Below are 25,714 nucleotides of genomic sequence, written 5' to 3'. Positions count from 1 at the left end.
AGTTCTGCTTTAAAGTCTTTAGATTATCAAGGGATGTTCTCAGGAATCCTAGGAGTCTTTTTGTGATCCCATAAACGCTTTAATTGAAAAATCCTCGAGAACAAAGAGTTTCCCCTGCTGGACCTCCACATGTATGTCTTGGACAGTTTTAGTTGTTCGCAAAGTGGAAAATTCAGGTAATGCAGTCGAACTGATCGAAGCAGTTTTGTTTGCCAGGTTGTTCCCACTATAATTACTAGATCAAAGCATAATGTCTGATCGTCATCAGATTCTGTTTAGATCCCGAGCCCGCCAGGCCCGCTCCTCTACGGGTTACTTGTGGACATACATCTTCACTTTCTGTTTATTTGCTTGTGTGCAGTCATGAAACAAGCAGAGGGTAAGGAGCATGGGCTCCACATGCTGGAGGGGCTCTGCTATGTAAACCACCGGACCCGTGTTGGCAAATGAATCCAGTTGGGAATAGTCATAGCACAGATGAATGAAGACAGTGTAAACAGTCTGTGAACCATCAATATGTACTTCATCGTGGTGGAAGGATGCAACTGTAACATCTGTCCCATCAGCTCCGCTGTAGAGTGATTAGGCTATATTTACAGGCAGCACAGGAAACAGACCCACGACTTATCTTATATACAGGTTTAACACAGCTGGCTTCAGAGGACAATAAGAGATTTCAAGGAAAGACAAGGCCCTGGCTGCGTGTAATGTGTTTGGTAGTCACATAGGGTGCTGTCAAAGCGCACTCCTCTGTGAATCCTGTCCAGCAGATTTTATCGTCAGTTTTTGATTCAGAGAAAGTGCAGAAACTGAAGTGAGTTCTCGTCAGTCTTTTCAGTCTCTTAAGACTTCAAACAGACAGTGGAATAACAAGAGGAAGTCTGCCAATCGAACATGGCTATGTTTGTCTATCTCTATCATTACCACATTTTGAGGTTTTTGCATTTCAAAAATCATGTCTGCAGCCATATAAGATAGACTTAAGTAGTTTACTCAGCTGTGGATGAACAAGCTCTGCTTCCCCTCCCAGCGTCTTAGATGTAATGAAGAATCAAATTGCTCTGATGGCTGGTGTTTTTACATTGTTGCTGAGCATCTAACCTTCCCTTTCATATTGTGACAATATTTCTTCAACAAAGAAAGATGAAGGAAGGAGATATGCCAATACAAGGTTTCATAACCTCAAAAGCACAGTGCATGTTACGTTATGTCCTTTCTGTGCTTTCTCCACCTGGGTCAGCAGCTCCACACCCTGGGATACCCATTCATAAAATAATGTAAACTGTTCCCATGACCTCAGTGGGATGGAAACGTTTCAGCTACTGGGCCCAAAACACCTCTATTTGACACAAAATTGGCATTTGATTCATTGGGTCTTCACAAGAGCGGTATTAACAGAAAATACTTGGAATCATGCTAATAATTCGAAAAAACTACATAATCTGAGAATGTATATATATATATATATATATATATATATATATATATATATATATATATATATATATATATATATATATATATATATATATATATATATACATATATATACATATATATATATATATATATATATATATATATATATATATATATATATATATATAAATATATAACATTTTTGATAGATGATAAAGAAAACATTCCTTTGGGTCGGCTCAACATGTGATATGGTTCTCTGCTGCAGTTATGGTGATTAAATAATAAAATGTCTTAATAAAGAATAAAATAAAAACATGAATCAATAATAACTAGCAGATCTAGCGTTTTGAACAAATGTTTGTTCCACAAATGATTGAGTAAAGACATATCTTTCTGTCATTTTCTGTTCAGTGCATCGTTTCTTTTGTAGTAGAACCATGTCTCTGTTGGATGTTTTGTTTTCCTTTAGAAAGGTCTTCATCCAAACTAGAAAATAGAAACCAGCAGCTCACTTTAGAGACCTCAATAAAAAGCACATTTCAGTAGAATTGTCACTCCTGCCATTGCCATGCATTTGAGTTCAGTTTTTTTTCAGGTGCCAAACAGGAGAGACAGTGGATTATACCATGTAGTTATGTGGTTTGGTCTGTACAGAGATGATATATACCTCATACACTGAAATGCTTTGTAAATGTATATCTGCAGTTCTCCGGTCCGGTAGTCTCCACTCCCACGCAGCTCCACAGCTCAGTGATCCTGGTTTCGGTGCCAGGGGTGGCAGCTCCCTGGTGCTGTTAGTTAGCAGGATCAGTGCTGGATGAGAGGAAATGGAAGAGGAGCCAGGAGACACCTGGCCCTTTCTCCTTGGGTGCTCAGACATGTCACGGCTTTGCCTCTTGACAGAATCAGGATGCAGGATATTGCCCTCCCACCGATGAAGCTCCTCAGCCAGTGTAGTGTATCACTGCACCACTGCAGTAGGTGGTCACTCTGATGCTCTTAAATACAACTTCAAATGAGTTTTCAGCCCAAATTAGGCACTTGCCCTACTGAAATGTAACGCCCTAAAAAGACTGATTTAGACCATGCTCAGAAACATTGAGCTCGGTTGAAAACGTTGCTCTTTAGTTGGATACTATCACCATATTAAGGCTGACTGAAAAACCTTTGATAGAGTCCAAGTCAAAGAAAAAAAAGTGAAACGGTAAAGAGAAAGGAGATTAATTGTTTAGCCAACAGTGCTTTTAGTCAAACACCAAAAAAGCCTCCGCACATTAAGTCAAAGGAATATCTCTCTTTTCTTTGCCTGCTACATCTCTTTCTCAGTCACTGTGTTTCATCGCAGGGTGAGTGATTGAGTGGTTTAAGAAAATACCAGTGCTTTGTTTTATGTACAGAAAACTAAGAGCGCCAGTGGGCCCTTTGAAGCCTCTTCAAATTTATTGTTGTTTTTCTGGGAAAGGCGTTTTTTAAATTACCGCTCATTGTGAGTGGATCTGCTCCTTTGCTGTTTTTGGAGAGGGGGTTACATTTTATGTCTGGAAACAAGTATTGCCGTCTCCTTTCCGTCGGATGAATCTAGAACATTTAAGGGAGAGTTTGTGCCATGTATTGTGTCTTTAAAGGTCAGAGATCATCTTGTGTTGGCACCCTCTTCTTCTGTATTTGATTATTAGAAATTCTCAAAAAGAACAATAATCAAACCATCTGATTTGCAGATGTATTTCAGAGCCAACTGTCCTCTACAGCAGTGACTTTACATCATCCAAGCTCCACTTGTGTTATGTGAAACTGCATTAACTCTGTCCCCTTCTTGCAACTCCAGGCCAGCGTGCTTCCAGCAGCTCTGGTTTATTTCCAGTTTGATGTCAAGACAAGCTGGTAAATCACCTCCACTGGTCGCCCTGTTTTCATGCCAGAGAAACAAAGACCCCGAATTGGCTCTTTCAGAAAAAGAGACACCTTGCAGCGGAGCACCCTGCTGTGTCTCCCATTGACCCTGAAGTTTTACCTTCCCCCCAGCAATACATGTGCAGAAACAGGTGCACCTTCAAAGTCTGTGGGTAAGCAGGAGCATTGGAGCCACTTGTTTTGAAATAAAACATTCATGTCAAAGATCAAATAAATAAGTAAGGGCAGACCTTGAAATCTGAAAGGTTGTGGTTGAGGATTTGTTTGAAGAAACCGCTGCCAAATACATTGCGATAGTAAACTGACACACATCTTTCATATTAAAACATGATTTTCTTAGATTAAAGGGGCCAGGAAGACTACCTGATTTGATCAATCATGTTTAGCGTCGTCCTGTGTTACATCATCAAATTCCCTAGATCAGGTTTAGGGTGGTCTCCAGCGATGCTCAACATCTGAGATTAGTATGTTAGCACGCTAATTAGCACTAACTACATCTGAGGCTGATGGGATTGTTATTAGTTTTGCAGGTTTTTAATCACAACACAACTTTTTACTGGTGATAGTGTGAGATGAAAAGTGAAGAGATTCCTGAAAGTTCAAGAATTCATCCCAACATGAAAGTTAATCCCAGATTTCTTCACAATCCATCGAATAGCTTTTAAATTAAAACCACAGTTGTCAACCTTGCTCGGTCACTAGGGGGGAAATCATTGAACGATCACCAAAAAATGTTTGTCGTCATCTACTCAGAAACATGAATATTTGCACCAAATGTCATGTAAATCCATCCATTAGTTGGTGAGCTATTTCATAATGGATCAAAGTGTTGGGCCGACCAAGTACGAGTGGAGTGATGAGTCCCATACTTGTACCGAACGGTGAGGCAATCCCTTTGCTTTGAACCTGTATCACAAGGGATTACCGTTCAGGTTTGCACAACACAGCAGACAGGAAGCTGTTAAAGACGAGGACCAACACTGCATCCTGACCTCTGACCCTAACATCCTGACCTCTCCTGCAATCTGACATGATCCCTTGTCTACATAAAAGCTGTCCCGTTGACTCACCAGGGCTAATTTAGAGTTCCGGTGCCCCCGACCACTATGAGGACAGACAGTCAACATGCTGACCCCTGGACTTGTGGAGGGAATTTGGAAGCCAGACTTGTTTTGACCCAGTACCTTTAACTCTTGTTTTCACAAGCCTCCTTCAGGCGTGAGATCTGTTTTATCTACATGCACCGAAAGAGACGATCTGATGAAAAGCTGGGCTGATGCTAAAAACTCAAACAAATGGTCATGCATTGCCCAAATCTTATATCAAAGTCAAGCAACAGTTTGCCCCGTTCACCACTTGTCCAAACAATATGTACGGTAATATTGCAGTTAATATGAGCCTGTTTCACGTGTCTTCTGATTAAGTCCTTTAACAAGCCTGACAAAGGCCAACCTCACACTGTGCCACCTGCCACCAGCTAAAGAGATTTCGGTCATTACTTGCTCCTTTTTAAATATCATCAAACATCGGCGCTTTCATCATGCTGAGTGCGCGACCTTCAAGTTCATGGCCTCTCTAAGCGTGACTGAGCTGGACTAATTTTATACCCACTGCTTTCGATGCGACCTAAAAATAGAGTGCTTTGCTGACCTCCGGTCCAGTCGGGTCTCGGCAGCTTATTTGAGGTCCACCTCCCTTCACACACACACACAGCGCTTTTGACGTCACCTTAACCGAATTACTTCTTTATTTTTAGACGCTCCCAAAAATAATTGAATGGCCTTGTTTCGTGGGGTTTGTGCAGTGTTATGTAAGGGGATTACTCTGTTGTTATTGCCTGTGCCCTGACCATGCGGGCCACCACACAGAGGATGGAGGTGGAGACAGAGAGGAGAGGGGACTTGGGGTGGAAGAGCAAGCTAATGTAGTTAGGGTAGTTGTACAGGGCTCCAGAAATAACCTAGCTGCAAGCCTAATTGTACATCTCTCTTGCTCCCTTTTCCCTTCAGCAGCATGCGAAGGTCTTTGACCTTATCATCCACCTCAATGGTTCCGGAAGAATCCTTTCCGCCCCCTGTGGCTACCAAAGCCCCGGCCGATACACAGCGCACAGCAGCAGACCATCTCCAACCTAAGACTAACAGCCAAGAGCCACAACCACTTAAGAGTGATCCCATCAGAGCACCCAAGTGGCTCAAACTTCCAGGTATGTTCTAATCATCCCTGTTGTGGGCCCCGTGGCTCCTTAACAAAGCTTAGCCCAGGACCCCAGGACCCTCAGAGAGGCCCGGGGCCTCCAGGAAACCCGCATGTCCCAGCAGACAAGGCAACAGAGATGCTCCCTCTGTATTTGCAATTTCTCGACACACGCAAACTTTCTGTGAAACGCATGTGCGTACCAAACGGCCGCAATGTTTTGTTTGTGGGCTTTTTTCCGGACTGAGATATAAATGTTTGTAACTTTTCATGTGTGCGTTAGTTGCGTGTGGAGCATCTTAAGAGGAATGCACTCGCTCTGTGTCCCCAGCAGCATTCCTCCATGGTTAGACAGCTCCATGCCCATAAGGGGGCCACAAGGGCCTCTTGTCTCCTCGGCACTAATGCATCACAGCCCCAGATCAAGCACAACATGCATGCAAGCACATACATGCACACAAACATCTGAGAGCAGATGCATGCCATCACAAATGTATTACATAAGAACTCATAAACATATGTAATTGAAATGTTGGGGGTCAAAATGGCACTAATGGCAGATGGCACCTGCAACTTTTTGTTGGTTAAGATTTCCTGTTGTCTACGGCCTTTGGAAGAATTATACATTGACTTGGATTGTTTGTTTTTCCCAGACGTCATACCATCAAACAAAGGTTTAAACCACATTTAAAAAAGTAAAAGGTCTGTCAGATAAAAAGAGCAAGGACTTAGTAGTAGCATTACGAATGAAAATGATGTATATAGTATAGTACATGCTTTATGTACACGGTCACTGTCAGAGTGGACGTTTAATTTGCCTCATAAGCCCAGAAACTTAGATGTAGCTCATCCACTTCAAATGTTGTCTGCTTGCATGTTGTTACTGCCATCTTAAAAAAAATCCAACAGCCAGGGAGACGGATGTATTATGATCACTTGTCCTCAACGGGAAGCCAGTCTGGGCCCCGAGAAGAAAGGAGCTTTGAGATGACAGAAAGCTGGAAAGATGGTAGAAGCTGTGTCAGTCTAACAGGGAAAAACAACCACAGAGTAGTGGATTTGGAACAAAGGAGTGAAATCTGACATAATCTCAACAGACACAGCTCACAGGGACTCTTCTGACCGATGCAGGCGACGCCACCACTGACGATCATCACCCTAAAATCAAAATTACAGTTACCTCACAGCCTTATCTGTAGCTTTTTGTATTTGTATTAAAACATCGATAACCTAAAGAGGATAATCCCAGAATGTATACATGCCTTTAGTTTTATTTTATCATAAAGGACATTTTATCAGAAATAATCCTCCCGGCAGTTCCAAGTGCATCTAAAGAAATCTTTGTGGATGTTGATGGCTACAATCGGGCAAATATCTTCAATTAATGAGGGCTTTGTGCAGCGATGTCCAAATACCAGCCAAAAGGCTGGAGACGGATCAGTCTGTTTCTCCAGGGAAAAGCTTCTCACTCCAGAGCTCCTCCGAAGCGTCTGGAGTGGCTGTCGACACTCCCTGCCTTTAATGTATGATCAAGAAAAGCTCTAACTCATTACTCTCTTTAACGCCCCTCCCCATTCTTGTCCTAACTGCTTTCGCATGTTTAATAATACTGCCTTCAGATGTAATTTGTTCCACTAAGATGCATCAGGAGAAAAGTTGTACAGTAGTGCAAAAGGACAGAGACCTTCCAACAACTCAGATTATGGAGGAGAAAGCTGGGAGATCCAACACAATTATTGTTTTTATTTCTTCTGCAAGGATCAACAGCTGGAGGTCCAAGTAATCGCTAACTTATATCCATATAATACACCTTTATGTTTTTTACATTGTTAATAAGTAAGGATAAAAACATGCCGTTACATCTGGTAATAAAATTATTAATGTGAGTAGTAGTAGTAGTAGTAGTAGTAGTGAGTAGGCGTCAAAGTAGTTCTGCATTGTACTGTATACTCAAAACAGGAAGGCAGGACTTGTTGCTGTGAACAACTGTAATTATTAACCTGTTCCTCATGGCATCATTAAAATAAACTCATCTCAACCAAACACACAGCCTCCTGAAGGCCTGCTGTGGAAGTTTCTCCTGTGAAACACAAATCCAACCTGGGCCCTCAACTAAGAAGGGCGCCAGGTCAAATTCCATGTGCCGTGTCCTTGAGCACCTATGTGAGCCTGGATGCTTGAATTCAGCCCAAGTTGCTTCCAGCTGTATGTGTGCAGCATTTGTAAGTGTAGTGAGTCACTCACAAGCCACACAAATAAATAGAGTGAGGTGTTGTATAGTTATGCTGACTCATATTGAAGACATGTTGGTGAAATACACCACTGGTGGAAAACCATCCGAGGCACTCAGGTTAGGAAACCCCACATTACCCGCTCCCGAGGCCCAACTTCCCCCTCTGCTGTGGTGAGAAGAGAGAAAGCACCTCAAATACTCGCCTCCTTTGTTTATTTACCTTCAGAATTACACCCTGCTCTTCTTGGACCATGTTCCAATGTGTTTTGTTATGTTTCCTTTCAAACAGAATATCTATGCGTGTGGTCTCTGGCCATGTTTGGCTAACACATGCACACGTTTGTGCGCGCACACTCCCATTCAACTTTCCCCCTGTGCCAGAGGTCCCCTTTGCCCTCCCCCACCCCACCTCTAACTAAACATCGCAGGACAGCAAAAGGGAACTTCAAAGTGGCCGGAGGGGGTACTCCTTTTTTCCTGGCACTTGTCATCATCTAAGGGACTAGCTGCTGCCCTTATTACTCTAATTGCTTCCAACTGCTCCAGGAGGCTTTGATGAAGGGTCCTATGCATGCTGGAAGCACCTGTTGTTGCACATAGGAGCACAGGTGGGCCTTATTGGTGGTGACGTGGAGGCGTGCAGACAGCACCGCTGCTTTCTACTTAAAAATCACACAACTCGAATACATACAGGGTGAGAATTGAAATGTCGTCTCAGATTTTAGTGATGAAAAAATTACAATTACAATACAGTAAACAATAATCACGGTGGATTTGAGCAGGAACACGGAGACAACACTCTGGCTCCATCTTGTGGAATCAATGTGCTAGAAATCCAGCAGCTGCATTGGAAAAGAGAAAAAAGGCAGCGAGATTAATAATGGAAACTGCTTGTGCATTGAAGATGGCTTGTATCCATTGCACAGATATTCATAATGTAAATATGAAACTGAATACATCACATATTCAGAATTCAGGAGCCAAATAGGACAAATAAATACCACGCTATGTAATGCCTCAGTGGTCTGAGCAACATATATGTATTACAGCAGAACAAATAATCAAAAACCCTAACTTTGCTGAGCTGTACTCACCAGCTGAGGCAGAATCTTTTCAAAGTGCTCCACGTCTACTTGGTCGCAGTCCTCAGACTCAGCTTGTTTCAGTGACCTCACAGCAGCCTCTGGAAATGAGAGGACACATGAAGGATTTTGTCATGAATCATCAGAATCAGAATCAGAACCGTTTATTGCCAAGTATGATTCACAAGGATCTTGTCACGGCGGGTGGTGCATAACCTTAGACAATAAATCTACAATTAAATGTACAATATAATATAAAATGAAGTGCACACACAAACATAACAGTACTTTAAACAAGTTTAATGTGAAAGTGACAAATGTATTTAAATATGAAGTACAAGGATGTGCAGGGGAGTGACTGAAACAATATGTGTGCAAGTGAACAAAACTTCTTACCTTGGACAAATATCTTGAGCAACTCTGTCATGAGCAGCGTCGCATCACCGCTTACTGTAACAAAGAGAGGTGTGTTAAGCCGAAGAATCGCAAATAAAACAGTTTGAAGACGGTACTTAGAGAGAGACAATATTTATCCAACTCACGCCTGGTTTTGTCCTCCTTGAAGAACTCTGACAAGAGTTTGCTTACTGTCTCCTGTAAGTGAGGACAATAGAGAACATGAATCTTAAATCATGGTTAAGAGGAAAAACAACATTGTTCTCACATTTAACACCCAGGGAACACACACTTTGACTGTGTGTATGTATCTATGTATGTGTCTGTGAGTGTATTCTCTTTTTTATTCTATTTTATCACATTGTATTATATTTATTATTAAAGCCTCATGTGGACATGTTTTAGAAATTAGCGTTTAGATACAGACACTCAACACAGTGAATCTGTTTTTATGCAAATATGTATGTTATACATTAAAATGTCACTATGATGTTACCATCATATAAATAAAGTCAAATAACGTATCATGCATGTGATGGACTCTGTGTAGGCTTTTTTTTTTTAATCACGTGAGTTGTCAAAGAAAGCAGTTTAGTTCTTTTTTTTTTATAGCTGTGAACCCAAAAGATGTGTCAATAAAACTTGATTGCTATCTACATGTAGAAAATTCCTCACGGGGTTTTCCAGATAACACAACCAACTGATTAAAACTTGATGACGCGTGATCCTGCGCGACTTCCTCATACCAAACTACCTTCGAAAAAAAGGTAATTGAATGGGTGAACGTATCTAACGCTCGTGTTAGCCTGGAATAGTGAATACAGAGATCTACTTTTTTTTGTTTTTTTTTACCATTATAAACCGCTTTTCCATTCGACATACATATTTATATACATATATACAAGTTCACTGAGTAATATCTTCGCGAAGTCTATAGTTGAATCGCCTGACAGACAATTTAGGAACATTACGTGAATTCTGTGAACACGTTCGGCGTGAAGGCTTAATGGAAACGAATAAATGCTGCAAAGAAGAGGCGATAGTTGTCTTGATTAAACCACAGTCGAAATACGAATAAACACAATCAAAGCAGCAATATCCTTCTACCTTTTTGAATCCAACCTCTGCGTCTTTCTCCGCCATGTTTCAGCGCTGTGGGAGAAACTTGGCGCTCTGCTTAGCGATTGGTCGTTGATCTGTGACGTCATTAGAACCGCCCTCCGGAGACAAAAACACAATAAGCTGGAGCCTAATATATACATTACGTTTGTTTAGATTTTGTGATAGTTATATCATTTTTATCTACTCATAAATGTTTTCTTCTAGATGTATTTTCGAATAAATATGGTTACATTTTTACATTTACATCATGGCATTTGTGAATACCTAATTTTGTAGTCTATATAGGCTTGACACAATTTAAACAATATATTTTCTATAAATCTAACTAGTTGATGTTTGTTATGACGGAAAAAGAAAATAGTGAATTGAAGCTGTCAAAACCATTGCCATATGAGGCATGCATTTCTTACAAATTATGTTGCATTCACCAACAGTGGCTGCACAAAAGAAGTAAACATAAAATCTATTGTTTTTAACACCCAGACAAACATTAAACAACACATAAGGATAAGGATAAGGATATATTTATTGTCATTGTAAAAAAAAACATACAACAAAATTATGTTGGCAACAGTTATACAGTTAATGTTATACAACATACAATGTTGTATCACGCTCAGATGTACACTCAGATGTGTAAATATCAGTCTAAGTGTTACTGGTTAAGAGTAAATGAAGATGACACAGAAAGAAATGTAAAGTTTCAGGTCAGCCTAGAAAAAAAGCTCTTTTAGCATGATTTTCACATTTGAGGAGAAGAAAAAATAAAAAAATTCAGATTTATTTTTTATTTTTTAATTTTTTTAAATTTATAAAACAACCAATATTTCCCTTTAAAATAAAACAAGCACACAAATTAACAATTATTAAACTGTTAAAAAAAAAAGGTAAGCAGTATTTGCTGATTTTACAGCAAATACAGCAAATACTGCAAATAAAGCAATTCATTTTCCTGTGTTGTTTTGCTCATACCTCCCTCGATATTGAAGGCATGTCTGGAATCTGTGTGGAATTGTCTTTCTTCTGGACATCAGGATTTCTCTGATAGCACCAAGCTAAGGGTTGCTGGTTCTGGAAACATGCTGAAATGGCTGTCTGATTCTTGTAGCAAAGGCTTTGGTGTTTAATTTGGTGTATAACATCAATATATTTTCTTGTGATTTATATGTTGTTTTTTTTGCAAAAAATCCAAAAGGATCCAGATTAGGATCATCTGGTATTTACAATTAATTCATGATTTTAGTCATCAAAGTTTCAATATGTGCATAGATTGTTATGAGCACATACATTTATGTTTTTCAACATATTCAGACAAAGTTGCTGTGTATTTGTTTATTCCTCATCATCCAACCACTGAGCATCTTCCAGTATGTAGCCCAAGCCCATTGAACGGCGTGGACGAGACGCAGTCATGGCTGAGGAGACCTCCTCATCTGATTCCTCCTCTATCTGAAAGACAGATTCATTTTGTCAGCCAAAGAGTCAGACAGCAACTACACTTCTAAAATGAATTGCTGCGAAATGAACATGTTCATTTTCTACAAGTATTCTATTTCATCTCCAACAAACAGGCATAAAAACATTTTTTTTCCCGACAGGAGAGAAGAAAAACTTTCACCTTTGGACTAACAACTCGTTTTACTTCCACATCGCCTCCGATGTAGTGAGGACCGGCCCATTCTGCTCCGTCAGCATCATCCTCTGCAGAAAACCTCACATAGGCCACTGATGTACTTTCCTTGGAATCAGAGTTCTTCTTAACCTGGGATTGAATTCAAGAGATACAAAAAATGTTATTATTCACTAATAAAATATAATCGTCTATATTTTTTATACTTTTTTTCAATAACACGTTAACAAAAGACATGAATGAAGCAGTATTTCTTTACCTTGCATGATGTGATGACTCCATACTCTTTAAAGTAAGCTCGTACATATCCTGCATTTATGTGGGGGTTCAGTCCTGTTATGAGCAACCCATGGTCCTATTACACGATAGAAAGTCATGAGCTTCATAAGATATTGTAATTTAGATCAAAAAGTGACATTGCCTGCAAGTATAGATATAAGAGAAATGGTTTACCAGTTCATAACTTTTAGCCAAATCAGCAAAGTATTTCTTTGGAAGGCTGATGAACACTCTTTTGTTAGACTTTACTTCCATGTTATCTGGAGGAAAGCAGCGGGGAAACAAAAACAACAAGTGTTATTGCATGACAATTTAAATTGAATTTACATGTCCAGAGGAACATGATGATTTACAATGTGCAAATGAAATCAAGAAATCAAGAAAACTCACCAGAGATCTTCAGTGAGGTGCTCTCTTCCAGATAGACCGTCTCAAAGTGCAGAGTAACCTGAACCCATGGGTTTAAATACTGTCCTTGTCAGTCACAACAAGAACGCCCCTCACTTCCTATTTATTTTCTTAGTAGTGACTGGAACACTGGCTCGTCAAAAAGTTACCTAACTTGTTCACCAATCAGACGAACAAAACATGCTATTTGTGAATCGTTGACGTCCAACGGAGCTGCAGACTAAACGTGTGACATCACATCTTGGTATGGGGCTTCAAGTTGAACCGCTTTATGTTTTGTAAACTCCTTTTTGATCAAACATTAAGCAATTCACCAGACGTTGCAAACATATGCAATAGGATCCCTACTCTCCATTCTGAGATATCTTTTTAAAAAACACCAGCTAAATAGTAATTTGAGACTTAAGGATTTGCTGCGGGATGTTAATGCATCACTACCGATTTGTTTATTTTTCTTATATTGCACATTATGTACATTGTGTATATTGTGGCAACCCATTTTATTTCATTTTTTATATATTTTTTTAACAAAGGAAACAGGACACGCAATAGTGCTGATTGTACTGTCTGTTCAGGTGAATTACACGGATAAATACTTCAGATTCAATGTTTTCAGATAAGAGGACGGTTGCTAATCGTCAAATCTGCCAAAAACACACAGAGAGTTCCTCATACCGAAAAAGATGCGGATGTGTTCAAACCAATTTATTTCCATACAACAAGTTCAAGATCATTTTTCATAAATAGTCATTTTTCAAATCCGCAAAATCTGAAAAAACTACACGTACAAAATCTTTATGTATAAATAAATCTAATACAGTGCAAACTGCCAGAAGTAGTTTGTCTTCTTCCAGTACATTAAAATCCAAACTCTATGACATATTTTGAAAAGACTACATTTCCTCATAATGTTGCCAACTATGTATCGCAGCATACATGCGTGTCACTGATGAGATATGAGATGCTATCTTTACATTGATAAAGCTGTTGTTGTGAATGTTGTTCAGGCACAGACTGGGGGGAGAAATAAAGACAAAACACTTTTAATATACAAGACAGTTATCACGGATGATAAATGAGGCCATGAAAAAGTGAGCAAAGCGTTGCGTTCCCACCACAGAGAGGTTACAGTATCGAGGCGACCCACCTTATAAACTCTGAGGGGAAACCAGACCGCTCCGTTCATAAATGGCTTGCAATTTGGTGATGAGGAACTTTTTGTCTTTACCCTCCTGTACACAAAATTAAATGTACACAAGAGAGATTCAGTTAAATATCAACATACTGTCCATGTGTCACTGATTTTTAGACATTCTAGCAAAAGTCAATTATTTGATAGATTGCCACGACATTTGGTGCAGACGTTGATGTTACTGAGACGCTGAATCCTACGCACATGACAATATTAGCATTGTAACATGCAAATCTACGATGGTGAACATTTTAAACATTACATCAGCATTGTCATTGTGAGCACGCATGCCGACGTAACAGCAAGTGTAGACACTCGTGCGTACATTTTCAATTTGCTTTTCCAACCGGCTGATGATTCTCCTTTGGCCATCAACAACTTGAGTGTGAAAATACATCACCAATCTGAGAAAATAGAAAGCATAAAAGGGTCAAATCAGACCCAGTAACAATGTGTGTTTCTTAAAAGGCCGACACTTTGTGGACATCGTTATCGCCACAATACACAGAACTTGAAAACAATATCATCATCACCATCATGTCACCGCTTACAGAAAGACTCCAGCGGCGAGGAATAGGAACAGTGGGTTCTCCAGCAGAGCGTTGTAGGCCCAGCTGAGCCAAGACAAGATCGGGTGGGCGGTCTCCAACTCCCGGGCCCACAGCTGCCCCGACTGAAACATGGTGGTGAGATTCCTGAAGGGGCCGCACTCTGCCGAGGGTTTAATCCTGAGGACATCCGACGGATGGATTTTGAACCGATTCGCAGTTACGATGTATTTAAACAATAGCACTTAATTTTTCAAAGTATATTGGCTTCAAAGCTCGAGTTAGTGCTCTATATTCTATATAAAACATAGTGTAACTGATCACATAAAAAGACCAGAATCAACAATGTGTTAGTCCAAAAGTATTACTTGTACTGGAGACATTCCTTTTTAAAAGGAATAGTTTGATGTTAACCATAGATGAAGGGTATCAATCCTCTCACCCAAAATGTCATATAATCCTTTAAAACAAGAAACACACATTAGCTGACATGTTCATTCATTATGATGAGTTGACAGTGAGACTGTGCGGCTAATTGATGTTTTTGCCACACAAAAAAAAGGATACAAATCAATGTCTATGGTATACATAGGAATAAGCTTAGCAAACACTCGCTGGTAGTTAAAGATAATTGTTGGTTCTGGTCCTTGGAATTTGTGACATTAAAAGCACACAGAATGTATCCCCAGACATGTACCATATACCTGGCGAAACGTGTCGGACTATGACGTAAACACCCCGCAGTTACAACTGAATAGTACTGAATAACCTAATAGTTGGATTCTAAAGCTAACATTCAATAGGAGTAAGGTGGTTAATATGCTTGAAGCGAATGTTCTAGAAGTGATCCAAATTCAACAAACTCACACATAGGTTTTTTAAAAAAAGAAAAAGGAATGTGCTCTCTCTCTCTTGCACTCACGTCCAAACTATGTAAGTGACAGACACGGCAGCACCAAGAAACGAGGGGAAGCACAAAAGAGAGATGAATAGCGTCGTCATCTGACTGGCCCTCCAGGGCTTTCTGGATGCCTGACAGTTGAGCATTAGACTTCTCTGGAAAGAGTAGATGAAGAATGTGAAGTTGTGTATGCAAATAAGTGTGTGTACGACAATGAAACAAAACATGCCTGTACCAACCTTCTTCATGTAAAACAACAAAGACAGTTTTATGATCTGGACCGCAGGAAGCAGTGGTGCAAACAACACCCCGAGCCTGGGAAGATTTAAAAAGACCATTCACGTTCTATTCACTTTTTGATTAAATGTGTGATGGGTTTCAAGGATGTGACATCATTACCAAGTAAGGGTTTGTCCATATATGAGTTCCAGCACATGACGAGCAATGTCAAACACCGGCAGCCTCCTTCTTTTCAGAATGTTCTTAGAAAAGAGCCTACAGAGGGAAGACGCTCAACTTTCAGTGAAAGGTTTTATTAACCGCCAACAAAAGAGTCAAGTTAAAAGGATTTGTGGGCAAAGCGCAGACTTGCCTCCACAGGAACTCTCCAAAAAAAGTGTAAAGCACTGTGAAGACAAAGTCCATCAAGAGCAAGCGATACAGTTCTTGCCCCACAAAGTTCTCCCAACACTGAGGACAACAGACACATTTATGTGAAGATCACATCATATGAGGGATCGTTAGGTCACAACACTCAGTGTCCTAACCAGGTGAGGGGTAAAATGAGTAAAGGTGCAATATAAATATATATTCATCCTAAATATAAGTAATGGACACTAAATTGAATTTCAAACCAAAATATTCACCATACTTAAAAAAACGAACTCATAATAATGTATTGTTGCCTTAGTTCAATCTCGCCTCTGTCGTAATGATAACCCTCATTTCTGAGAAACAGTTGCAGCCAGGTGACCTGAGAAATGTTCTGTGCTTCAGGAATGAAGAACATTGCATGAGTTTGTATCACTTGACAAGAAGTTTGTTACCTGTAAACCGCGACTTTCTGGTTCTACAGCAATTCTCCCCAGCCAGCGGAAACACAGCACGCCAACAACACTGACTTTCAACAACAGATTTCTGAGGAAATGATAAAAAAATAAAAAAAATTCTATTTGAGAAAAATGAAGCTTCACAAGGTTACATAAATATTCTCACAGGACAGTGAAACTAATGAAGCGATCAATAAAGCGCCCATTTTTAATATCTAGAAGGCACCGGACGCTCCAGATTTAAAAACGTAAAAAGTAAATAAAATGCCAGAGATAAGATTTGTGTGAGTATATGCACAGACAAGATCATTGGGACTTTTTTTAAAAATTCAATGAAATGATTTCCCCACTTTTGAATGCACTCCTTATTTTCCTTGAAACTTAAATGACAGAAAAGAGAAGATTACATTCTTGATAAATAAAACAATTATTAAAGAGAAAATGTATACAGCATTTACCAAAACATAGTTTTTAGTGCAGTGTAACTATTAAAGTTGTATTTATCAGTACATAATAAAGTTGTATGCTTATTTGTGGCCTTTGCGTGACACATTTAGCTTTGTTCGAATTATATCTTGTCTTGTTGATTGTGCATTTTGTTTTGTTTTGTCAGTTCTTCTTCTGACCTGAAGATGGAGACATAGACGCGAACACTGGGTGAGTCTTGGTCCTCTATCCAAGCACACAGGTTGAAGAGGCCGGGGAGCAAAAGGTTAAAGCCCGACACCACCGCCGACAAGACCAGCAGCTCCGTTTCTTTGAAAGGAGTAGGACTTTGCTTGACGGCAGCCTGTAAAGGATCGAATGAACTATGGGGAGGGCTGTAAATTATTTATAATGTTACGTCAGGGAAATACAACCATGAGTTTTCTCAGTGTTTTCACCAGTTGATTGAAGTTGGCATGTGAGAATAGGTCGCAGGATTTATCCGAAGATGTTGCATGTTAATTTAAAAACACGCTGAGATCTCAATCAGGATGGGGTTTTTTTTTTTTATCAATTGTCATGCATGGCAGTTTTGTATAGCAGCAGAAGAATAACAGAATGACAAAGAAAAGTGTTAAACATCTTGCAGGAACGTAAAAGAAGAAGTAAACTGCGGTGGGGAAGTGCTCTGATAAAGATCAGAGGTAGTTTTGTGGCAAGCTAGTCTTGAGAAAACGTCACATCTGGCTGCACAGCTCCCTCTAACCTCTGAGAGATGGTGGACTGCCATGGCACCCAGAAAGATGCTGGCCAGACATGTAGCCCACGTCAACAGGTGCACCATTAGGCGGAGGAGTCGCTGCGTGCAGCTTTTTCTATCTTCTCCACGAATCACCTCGGACAGCAGCTCCTGTTGGAAAAGCAGCAGTCTATAAGGTCGAGCCTGCATCGTTAAAAGATCTTCAAAATGTGATCAGCCCTGCTATAGATTGTGTTTAGGAAACCCTTCCTTCATAAGAGAGTGCCATGTTTCAGCCTCTTTGTGAATGCTGCAGTTAAGCGGTCACATTGGGTTGTGAAAATGCATCAAAACTTCCTGTGCATGAACAACTTCTGCAAAAATGAGATCGTATGACCAAACATGTCTCATTGAACTCAACCATGTAATTTGTTGAGGGTCAAACGTTACTCCCTGCTTTAATGAAGTGCTTTTGAAGAAGTAATCATGGCCAGTTTGTTCACATTTTAAATGATTCACCTTGATGGTTTTGTTCAGAACGGAAACATGGAATAATAATCAGTTTGTTATATTAAAAATCACTGTCACACTTTAGGGAGCTTAGTTTAATATTCAAGACATTGCCTACTTTGAGCTGAGTGCTGATTTTTTCAGACTGCAGTTTGACCGACATCTTCTTGCTGACTTTAAAGTCCCAGGAGCAGAACACTTTTACAGCCAGGTTGCCATTACACTTGAGGACTTGAAAACTTCTCCCCAAGGACTTGGATATGCTGCAGGAGAACAATATATCCATCAGACACAACACAGATGGAGTAACCCAAGTATTTGGGTGTAAGTAGTTAACTTATTGTCCAACCTGTATACGAGGATGGTGCAGATAATGAAGAAGGCGATGGCAATGGTGAAGAAGTAGGCTGCAGGTATGCTGTATGGCACAGCCTGGAGCTCGTCAGTATCACAGACTGGCAGATCAGGTGATTCAGCAGTGGACTTAGCCGCCCGACAGGTTTTGAGGATGGTGTTGGTGTAGTAGCCGTAAAACATCACACTGTGGGAGATGTAACCCTGCGGGACACAACTCTTGACTCAAGAGGCAGCCACAGAAAGTCTCACGCATGCTCAGCTGTGATGGGTCTTACCGTCCCTGTGAGAAGCTGGAGGCCGCTGAAAGTGTCGAGATTAGAGCCGTGAGGAAGAGGAGTGGGGTTGACGGCTTGAGGCAAGGCCAGGAACAGGCCGAATATGACGAAGAGGAGGAGGTTAAAGAGCAAGAGGGTCCGGAGGAACAGGAAGTAGGAAAGCACCCCGGTTCCGAAACGCCCACTCAGTCTCTTCATGGGTGTATGCCACAACTGGAGGGAAGGGAGGACGGGGAGGCAGCTGAACAGGAAATGACGCCACGTCTGAGGGGAAGAAGAGTGATGGACTGACGCACACAAACAAAACGGGGTTCATGCCTCATGTGACACACAATGTGTACTCACCCTTGATATGTACACGCTTACACGATTGTAGCACGGTAGATTCCTGCGGAGGAGGGAACTCTCTGCTGCGTTTCTGAAAGCAAGTCGCCTGATAGCAAATGGGCCAAACAGTTACCACAACGGTGCTTTATTTTGCAGACAATCCAATGGGTTCAGGGCCACATGTACCTGATGGCCATCTTATCAGCCAGGCTGAGCGGCGTGGCCCGCAGCTTGCGCATGCGCTCGCTCACCGGGAGGCCTCGGAGGCTGAGCACCAGCTGCTGCTGCTGCTGCTGCTGCTTCTGGTTTTCTGTGAACCAAAAGGAAGAAAACAACTAATGTCCTGACGCGTTTCAGCGACGGGAAGCAATAGTTAACAGCTCGGCATTTTCTGTTCACCTTCGGTACCGATTTCCTCCACATCTGCCCGTTCAAGGTCTTCTTGGATTGTTCTGGAGGCGTGAGAAGAATCACGAGAGGTCACAGGTCGACGGAGCTGAGAAGACTCTCCGTCGTGCCGTGGAATCCCTGCAGCTTTATTCATCCCTGTGTGGACAATGACAATCAGTTTGCTTGTGTGTATAAGGACATTGTGAACAAATAATCAGAAGGCGGTTTTATCTCACCCGCAGTGCGACTGGGCATCGCGGAGAGGACCTTTAAGGTGGCAGCCGACCAGTGATGCCTCTGCAGAGGGTTCATCTGCTTCCCGTCAAGTCTCTCGCCTCTCATGGGACCACTTGCAGGAAATGGCAGACATCCTGTATTTGTGTCAGTACGTTCCCTAAAAACACTCATCTGAAGGGTTTCAAGACACCTCTGGGTGCTGGCGGCTGGCTCTCCAAAGAGCTTGAAGGAGTCCAGACCCGGTTCGCTTTCTCCTATGTTCCTAAGGGAGGGAAACCATAATGACTCAGAGAGCCAAAAGATTTGGCTCGAGCACCCTCAGTACAGGAGAGAATCTTTTTTTTTCATGGTGAATTACAATTGTGTTTCACAAAACATCTTTCATATACCGCAAACCAGATGCATGAAAGTATCTTAATGCTTTCCAGTTAAAAATACTAAAGAGCAAGAGGCCTCAAAAATAAAACATTATTGAAAGCACTAAGAACGTTTTCTCCAAACCCTCACAAGCATGGACTTAAAACAGACATCAAGATGACTTGTGTAGATTAAAGTTAGAATAAAAAATAAAAACTACAATTTAGTTTATTAGGAACACAATTTGATAAAAGAAACTTAGTTTGACATTAATGTTGATTCAAGGTAAGAGCTACAAGACAAAGAGACAAAATGAACTAAGTGCATTAGCCCATTCGAGCAGAACGATGCAAAGGAAATGGCAATCAGGTACAAGTTCAAAAGACAACAAAAAGTAAAGCAACTCTCAAATAAAGTCTTGATGAGGACTCACTCAAAGTCAGACTCCGAATCAGAATCTATTTGACAGATGTTGACACTGTATGCCATGGTTCTTGATGATCTCTGTACTGCAAACACACAAGAAACTCAAGCTTCACCATCAGTCACCCACAGAACAGTGTTACCACACTGTAGCAATCTATTCTTGTCTGACTGTCGATGCACATCAGACAGACATCCGGGGTCTCTCTCTCTCTCTCTCTCTCACTCTCTCTCTCTCTCTCTCTCTCTCTCTGTCTGTCAAGATGACTTGTGTAGATTAAAGTTAGAATAAAAAATAAAAACTACAATTTAGTTTATTAGGAACACAATTTGATAAAAGAAACTTAGTTTGACATTAATGTTGATTCAAGGTAAGAGCTACAAGACAAAGAGACAAAATGAACTAAGTGCATTAGCCCATTCGAGCAGAACGATGCAAAGGAAATGGCAATCAGGTACAAGTTCAAAAGACAACAAAAAGTAAAGCAACTCTCAAATAAAGTCTTGATGAGGACTCACTCAAAGTCAGACTCCGAATCAGAATCTATTTGACAGATGTTGACACTGTATGCCATGGTTCTTGATGATCTCTGTACTGCAAACACACAAGAAACTCAAGCTTCACCATCAGTCACCCACAGAACAGTGTTACCACACTGTAGCAATCTATTCTTGTCTGATTGTCGATGCACATCAGACAGACATCCGGGGTCTCTCTCTCTCTCTCTCTCTCTCTCGCTCTCTCTCGTTCTCTCTCTCTCTCTCTCTCTCTCTCTCTCTGTCTGTCTCTGTCTCTCTCTCTCTCTCTCTCTCTCTCTCTCTCTCTCTGTCTCGCTCTCTCTGTCTCGCTCTCTCTCTCCCTCTCTCAGCACACAGCTGTGCCTAATTTGCATTTGGTGCTAAGTTATCTGCCTGCAGCTGATGAGGTGCAATCAGTAAAACATAGCTGACTGACGTTGTATAGTGGGGTCATGGTGACATTTTATATTCATTACTAAAAGGGAAATATATTAATAGAAGTACCAATATGGTATGTTGTGTCACCTTTGATGAAAAGTGGAGGTGCTGTCTGACCTGAGTGAATATAGAATAATAAGTGTTCACTGCCCTCCAGTGGTCGCACTGAAGAACTGCAACACTAAGTTATATTTTTCCAATCAAAGAGCCCTGCAAAGTATTGCTTTTTCATCACGCGTTGATGGCTTAAAATCACTACTGCCTCCTAGAGTTACCGAAAAAAAACACCACCGCCATTTAAATGTGTTTTTGTCGGAGTTATAACTCGACATTGAAGCCGCATTTCACGAGGAGCCTTTGAATGCACCAGAGCAGGGGGCGGTCTTTGAAAAGTTTTCAGGAAGCTGTTTTGCCAAAACGAAACTGTCCCGACTTTGACAGGAAGACTTCTTCTCATTGCTTGCCTTTAGATCTTTTTTAGAGGCTTTTGTGTGTGTGTGTGTGTGTGCGACCGACATGCAGGGCAGCGCATACGGGGCCTCGCTGGCTGGCGGCGCCTTTGATTTACCCACTTTTGTAAAACAGCCTCAAACCATTTTGCGCTGCCTGAGCTGGGTGAGTGACTCCACGGAAACGTTAGCATAAAATTAGCCGAGTTAACAGATGTGAGCGGACAGGGGCCCCACGAAGCAGTCCTTCATGGGGCTGAACTGCTCCGCGAGCCGCCAACACCGGACGTGTAGTGGGCGCGAAGCTGACATTGAATTAAAGTTAGCGAAAGTGTCACTTTTATGTTTCTTCGGTCGCGCTTGTTGATGTTCGTTAGCTCGTGGTAGCGCGCGTGCCCTGTGCTGTGTCACCTCACCTGCTGACCGTTTTCTAACCGGTGATGGACGATTTTGTTTGGCAATATTGTTGCACAATGGTCTAAATATAAATATATGTTACTAGCTATGTGTAAAAATAGTGGACCAGTGAGAGTTACAACTCTTTTAATGTCGTCGATAGAGAGGAATTTAAACGTGTCACCTGTTGCCATCCAGCTGTTTACAAACGGTCAATTGAGAAGTCAATTGTATTAACGTTAAGTCGTTATGGTGACAACTTATCATATTTACGTGCTTCACTCTAAGACACGTTTAAAACTACGGGGGGAGCAAAAACATACAAAACAATAAAAAATGATTAAGAATTTACCCAAAAGCTTGTTTTTTAAGTTGGGATTTGAAAGCAGATGTAAAGTTTGCAGCTGGTATCTCTTCCGAGTCTTTTTTTTATATTTACAGAGTCCTGTGTTGAGTCTGGATTTGTCGACAAAATAAAGCAGCTCAGCATCCTGATTGTTTGTCCAACCTCAGGCTTAAAGCTTGAAAAAGATCTGCTCAGCTAAACTAAATCACTCTTTTCTGTTTTCTACTTAGTGTGTGAAGATAGATTGAGACATGAAACGGGCTTGACAGATGTTTTTTAATTAGATTTTCTTTATTTTTTTACAATGGTGCAAGCCTTCTTCTAATGAGAATCATGTGATGAGTCACACGGCCCCTGCTGCTTGAAATGCTTTTCTTCACCACCTCCAGCTGGCATTAACCCTGTGTGTCCCTTCTTTGCAGGTATTCTCCATTGTGGTCTTTGCAACCATCACAGCAGAAGGCTACACCAACACAATAACATCGGAAAACAGCAAATGCATGTTCAACGACAACGACAGCGCCTGCAGCTACGGGGTTGGAATCGGAGTCCTGGCCTTCTTGGCTTGTGTCATCTTCCTCATACTGGACGGGTACTTCCCGCAGATCAGCAATGCCAAAGAGAGAAAATTTATTGTGATAGGAGATTTGGTCTTCTCAGGTGAGAGTCGCTGTATTCTGCTTCTCCTAAAAAAAACAGGAACTGGGCCTCAAAACAGGAAGTGCAACATAGTTGAGGGTAATTCTGTCATCTTATTTCATATTAATCCTGACTATTCGTCAGTCTGCTTCAAATAATTTTGATTGGGTGGGAATAGTTGTTTCTTTTGAAGGACATCCACTACACTGTGTTTTTAAAGGACTCAGAAATTTATTCACTGAGCGATTCAGGATTCCTAAGTGTTTTACTGAATGATTCAGAAGGTCTTTTGTTCCCACAGCAATTAGATTTTTTTTTGACACCTTTATAGTTGTCGTTTTTAGATTCAGCGTCTTTCTGATGTCTTGTTTCATATGGCATTTTTTGGTGTTTTGTTCCTTGTAATGTGTTTCTTGTCTGCTGTGAATTTTGTCTGTTGTTGTCTGCATGGCTTTTGGTGACAAATGAGTTTCTCCACTGGGAATTAATACAGTTTTTTATAATCTAACAGGTGCTTGGACCTTCCTGTGGTTCATCTGCTTCTGCGTCCTGGCCAACCAGTGGTCCCATACCATCGACCATACCGTGGTCCCTGCTGACGCTGCCCGAGCCGTTGTGGCCTTCTCCTTTTTCTCGATCGTCACCTGGGTGAGCCTCCACATGTGACCAGCATTTGACTAACAAAACCAGAGGGTAGCTGGCTGAAAATGTGCCAGAGAGTCGGGTAAAAGCTCCACTTCCTCACTCTTCACTTCTCTCGACAGGGTCTGTTATTCTACTTTGCGCTCGGAAGGTACCGCCAAGGCGTCGGTGACTTTGAGCAGGAGTACAGAGACCCAGCCAACGACCACAGTACTCCGTACCCGGCCGCTCCGTACGACAGCGGCCCCACCGGCTACCAGCAGTCGCCTTTTCCCCAAAACCAGGAGCAGCCAGGAGACTACCAGCCTCCAGCTTATTGAAGTCCAACAGGGGAGTTTGCTTTTTTAACATGTGCCAACGATTTCATTTACAACTGTTCTCTGCACTCCCATTAATACTTCCTGCAGAACGTGTTTGCATATGTGTGTGGTGGCTGTTTGCTGTGTTGTTCAAAGTGCCACACAGAGCAGGTGAACTCTGAAAAGATATATATTTATATATATATATATATTTTTTTTTTGTGGTTATGAGATTGTCATGGTTAGGAGATTGTCATGGTAAGAGATCGGATGAACTGTCTTTGTGCCAAACCGACTAAAGTTATTTTTATGCCCCTTTTGTTTAACTGATGAGTGCATGTTGGTTATATCAAAGCACTAATCAACAAAAAATTCACTGAGTTGCCAAGAAATATGCTTTGTATTTTGAATATGAACATTTTGGAATATGTTACTGTTAAGTACATAAAAGTATTTTTCTTATTTCTGTCAGATTCATATATATGGCAGTTCAACCACAATAATTTTGTGATACAGTTCAGTAAATAGTTTATTTTGACAATTCCATGTTATTTAATCAATGGGTGCAATGAAAATGAGCCCTCTATAACTACTGTAATGCCATGTTTCTCTTCCTTTCCTAATAATCAACCACTTAAATGGCTTTCATGCACTGAAAAGCTTAGTTAAATTCTTTAGGGCAGTTAATTGCTAATATCTGATCTAAGATTGTCAATTCTTTTCTTTTTTTTAAAATAAATTCTGCCACGGATATTAATTGGCTTTGGTATTTAAGGGTGTTTTTGTTTTAAACTAGCCAAACCATTAATTTGCATCAGCTACCTCTGTAGGAGTTAAATGTGCCTTCCTTGAGTTCAGTTACAGTTCTTTTCAAATATCTAATTCAGCAAATGTTTCAGGAATTCAGTGATGTTGTGGTAAATTTCTATATTTATTATCTTTCTTAATCCTTTACATGACAATCAAACCCTTTTTTTCTACATTACTTCCTGCTCTTGCTTTTCTTACACTGTAGTTGTACCTTTTGCACGTGTTGCAGTTTCACTGCTCGATGGCTTTACGATAATTCCCCAATGCCTTTTGTACAGTATTCTGTATCACACAGGGGTTTGCCAAATAAAAACTGTTTTTGTTTCGGACCTCTTGAGTCGGCTCATAATTTACATCCTCTGATGAGAGAACCGGAGTCTGTGCAGAGCCGTGCCCCCTTGGCAAATATTTGAGTAGTGATTGTGTAGGTGAATGCTGAGAGGCTTGTGTACTTTGGAGATTGTGCTGTACTTGTGTGAAGACAATGCACATTTTACAGGAGAACTTTACAAATGAGGAGTTCTCCTGAGCATATTCTATCCAGACTATAACAAACATTTAAGTCTTCTGTTGAGGCACTTTTGTAATCCCATACTGACCTCGAGCAACAACACAAACATATCTCTTTCAGTATTGTCACATTTGTATTGATCAGACCGTGAAACGGGTGGCAAAGTTTGAAATGTGCACCCTGACTGTTCAACGCTTCTTTTAGTTAGTACCTTGCATGTCTTTGTTCAAAAGACAAAGGGCTCATCAGCCTTCT

At 40.9% G+C, this 25,714-nt stretch overlaps 3 protein-coding genes across 4 annotated transcripts; 1 reads left to right on the top strand and 2 right to left on the bottom strand.

Annotated features, from left to right (window-relative positions):
- Window positions 1–8,450: 8,450 nt before the first annotated feature.
- Window positions 8,451–10,405, bottom strand: cenpx (centromere protein X). Its single transcript, XM_068579374.1, has 5 exons — window positions 10,348–10,405; window positions 9,387–9,438; window positions 9,241–9,294; window positions 8,857–8,945; window positions 8,451–8,604 (listed from the first exon to the last, which is right to left on the bottom strand). Exons 1-5 carry the CDS (start codon window positions 10,381–10,383, stop codon window positions 8,590–8,592), a joined length of 246 nt encoding a protein of 81 aa, XP_068435475.1. The 5' UTR covers window positions 10,384–10,405; the 3' UTR covers window positions 8,451–8,589.
- A 3,131-nt stretch (window positions 10,406–13,536) lies between these two features.
- Window positions 13,537–22,290, bottom strand: LOC137786614 (transmembrane channel-like protein 6). 2 transcript variants are annotated; one of them, XM_068578610.1, is made up of 20 exons: window positions 22,233–22,290; window positions 20,421–20,496; window positions 19,630–19,892; window positions 19,403–19,549; window positions 19,190–19,313; window positions 19,022–19,109; window positions 18,677–18,940; window positions 18,394–18,602; window positions 18,163–18,307; window positions 17,562–17,705; window positions 16,996–17,159; window positions 16,367–16,457; window positions 15,913–16,010; window positions 15,720–15,815; window positions 15,560–15,635; window positions 15,342–15,475; window positions 14,423–14,599; window positions 14,197–14,275; window positions 13,827–13,911; window positions 13,537–13,693 (listed from the first exon to the last, which is right to left on the bottom strand). In XM_068578610.1, exons 2-19 carry the CDS (start codon window positions 20,474–20,476, stop codon window positions 13,828–13,830), a joined length of 2,439 nt encoding a protein of 812 aa, XP_068434711.1. In that variant the 5' UTR covers window positions 20,477–20,496; window positions 22,233–22,290; the 3' UTR covers window positions 13,537–13,693; window position 13,827. The 2 variants fall into 2 exon arrangements, with proteins under 2 accessions (XP_068434711.1, XP_068434712.1); XM_068578611.1 differs by lacking the exon at window positions 22,233–22,290 and adding an exon at window positions 20,930–20,984 and having other exon boundaries at window positions 20,421–20,491.
- syngr2a (synaptogyrin 2a) lies at window positions 21,766–25,277 on the top strand. The gene is made up of 4 exons (XM_068578613.1): window positions 21,766–21,982; window positions 22,981–23,218; window positions 23,709–23,845; window positions 23,962–25,277. Exons 1-4 carry the CDS (start codon window positions 21,884–21,886, stop codon window positions 24,157–24,159), a joined length of 672 nt encoding a protein of 223 aa, XP_068434714.1. The 5' UTR covers window positions 21,766–21,883; the 3' UTR covers window positions 24,160–25,277.
- The last annotated feature ends 437 nt before the right edge of the window (window positions 25,278–25,714 follow it).

The sequence above is a fragment of the Clinocottus analis genome, unplaced genomic scaffold, assembly GCF_023055335.1.
Source record: "Clinocottus analis isolate CAN_PGR_092001 unplaced genomic scaffold, fCliAna1.0.p SCAF_16, whole genome shotgun sequence".
Lineage (NCBI taxonomy): Eukaryota > Metazoa > Chordata > Actinopteri > Perciformes > Cottidae > Clinocottus > Clinocottus analis.
This window is presented reverse-complemented; position numbering and strand designations above follow the sequence as displayed.

Coding starts and splice junctions, on each gene's coding strand:
- cenpx (XM_068579374.1), bottom strand. CDS start 10,383: ATGGCGGAGAAAGACGCAGAGGTTGGATTCAAAAAG. Junction 9,439..10,347: donor CAGAGGTTGGATTCAAAAAG/GTAGAAGGATAT, acceptor CCTCACTTACAG/GAGACAGTAAGCAAACTCTT. Junction 8,946..9,240: donor GCTCAAGATATTTGTCCAAG/GTAAGAAGTTTT, acceptor TCTCATTTCCAG/AGGCTGCTGTGAGGTCACTG.
- LOC137786614 (XM_068578610.1), bottom strand. CDS start 20,476: ATGGCATACAGTGTCAACATCTGTCAAATAGATTCTGATTCGGAGTCT. Junction 18,941..19,021: donor TAAGCGTGTACATATCAAGG/GTGAGTACACAT, acceptor TCTTCCCCTCAG/ACGTGGCGTCATTTCCTGTT. Junction 16,011..16,366: donor CAGAAAGTCGCGGTTTACAG/GTAACAAACTTC, acceptor TGTTGTCCTCAG/TGTTGGGAGAACTTTGTGGG.
- syngr2a (XM_068578613.1), top strand. CDS start 21,884: ATGCAGGGCAGCGCATACGGGGCCTCGCTGGCTGGCGGCGCCTTTGAT. Junction 23,219..23,708: donor AGGAGATTTGGTCTTCTCAG/GTGAGAGTCGCT, acceptor ATAATCTAACAG/GTGCTTGGACCTTCCTGTGG. Junction 23,846..23,961: donor TTTTCTCGATCGTCACCTGG/GTGAGCCTCCAC, acceptor TTCTCTCGACAG/GGTCTGTTATTCTACTTTGC.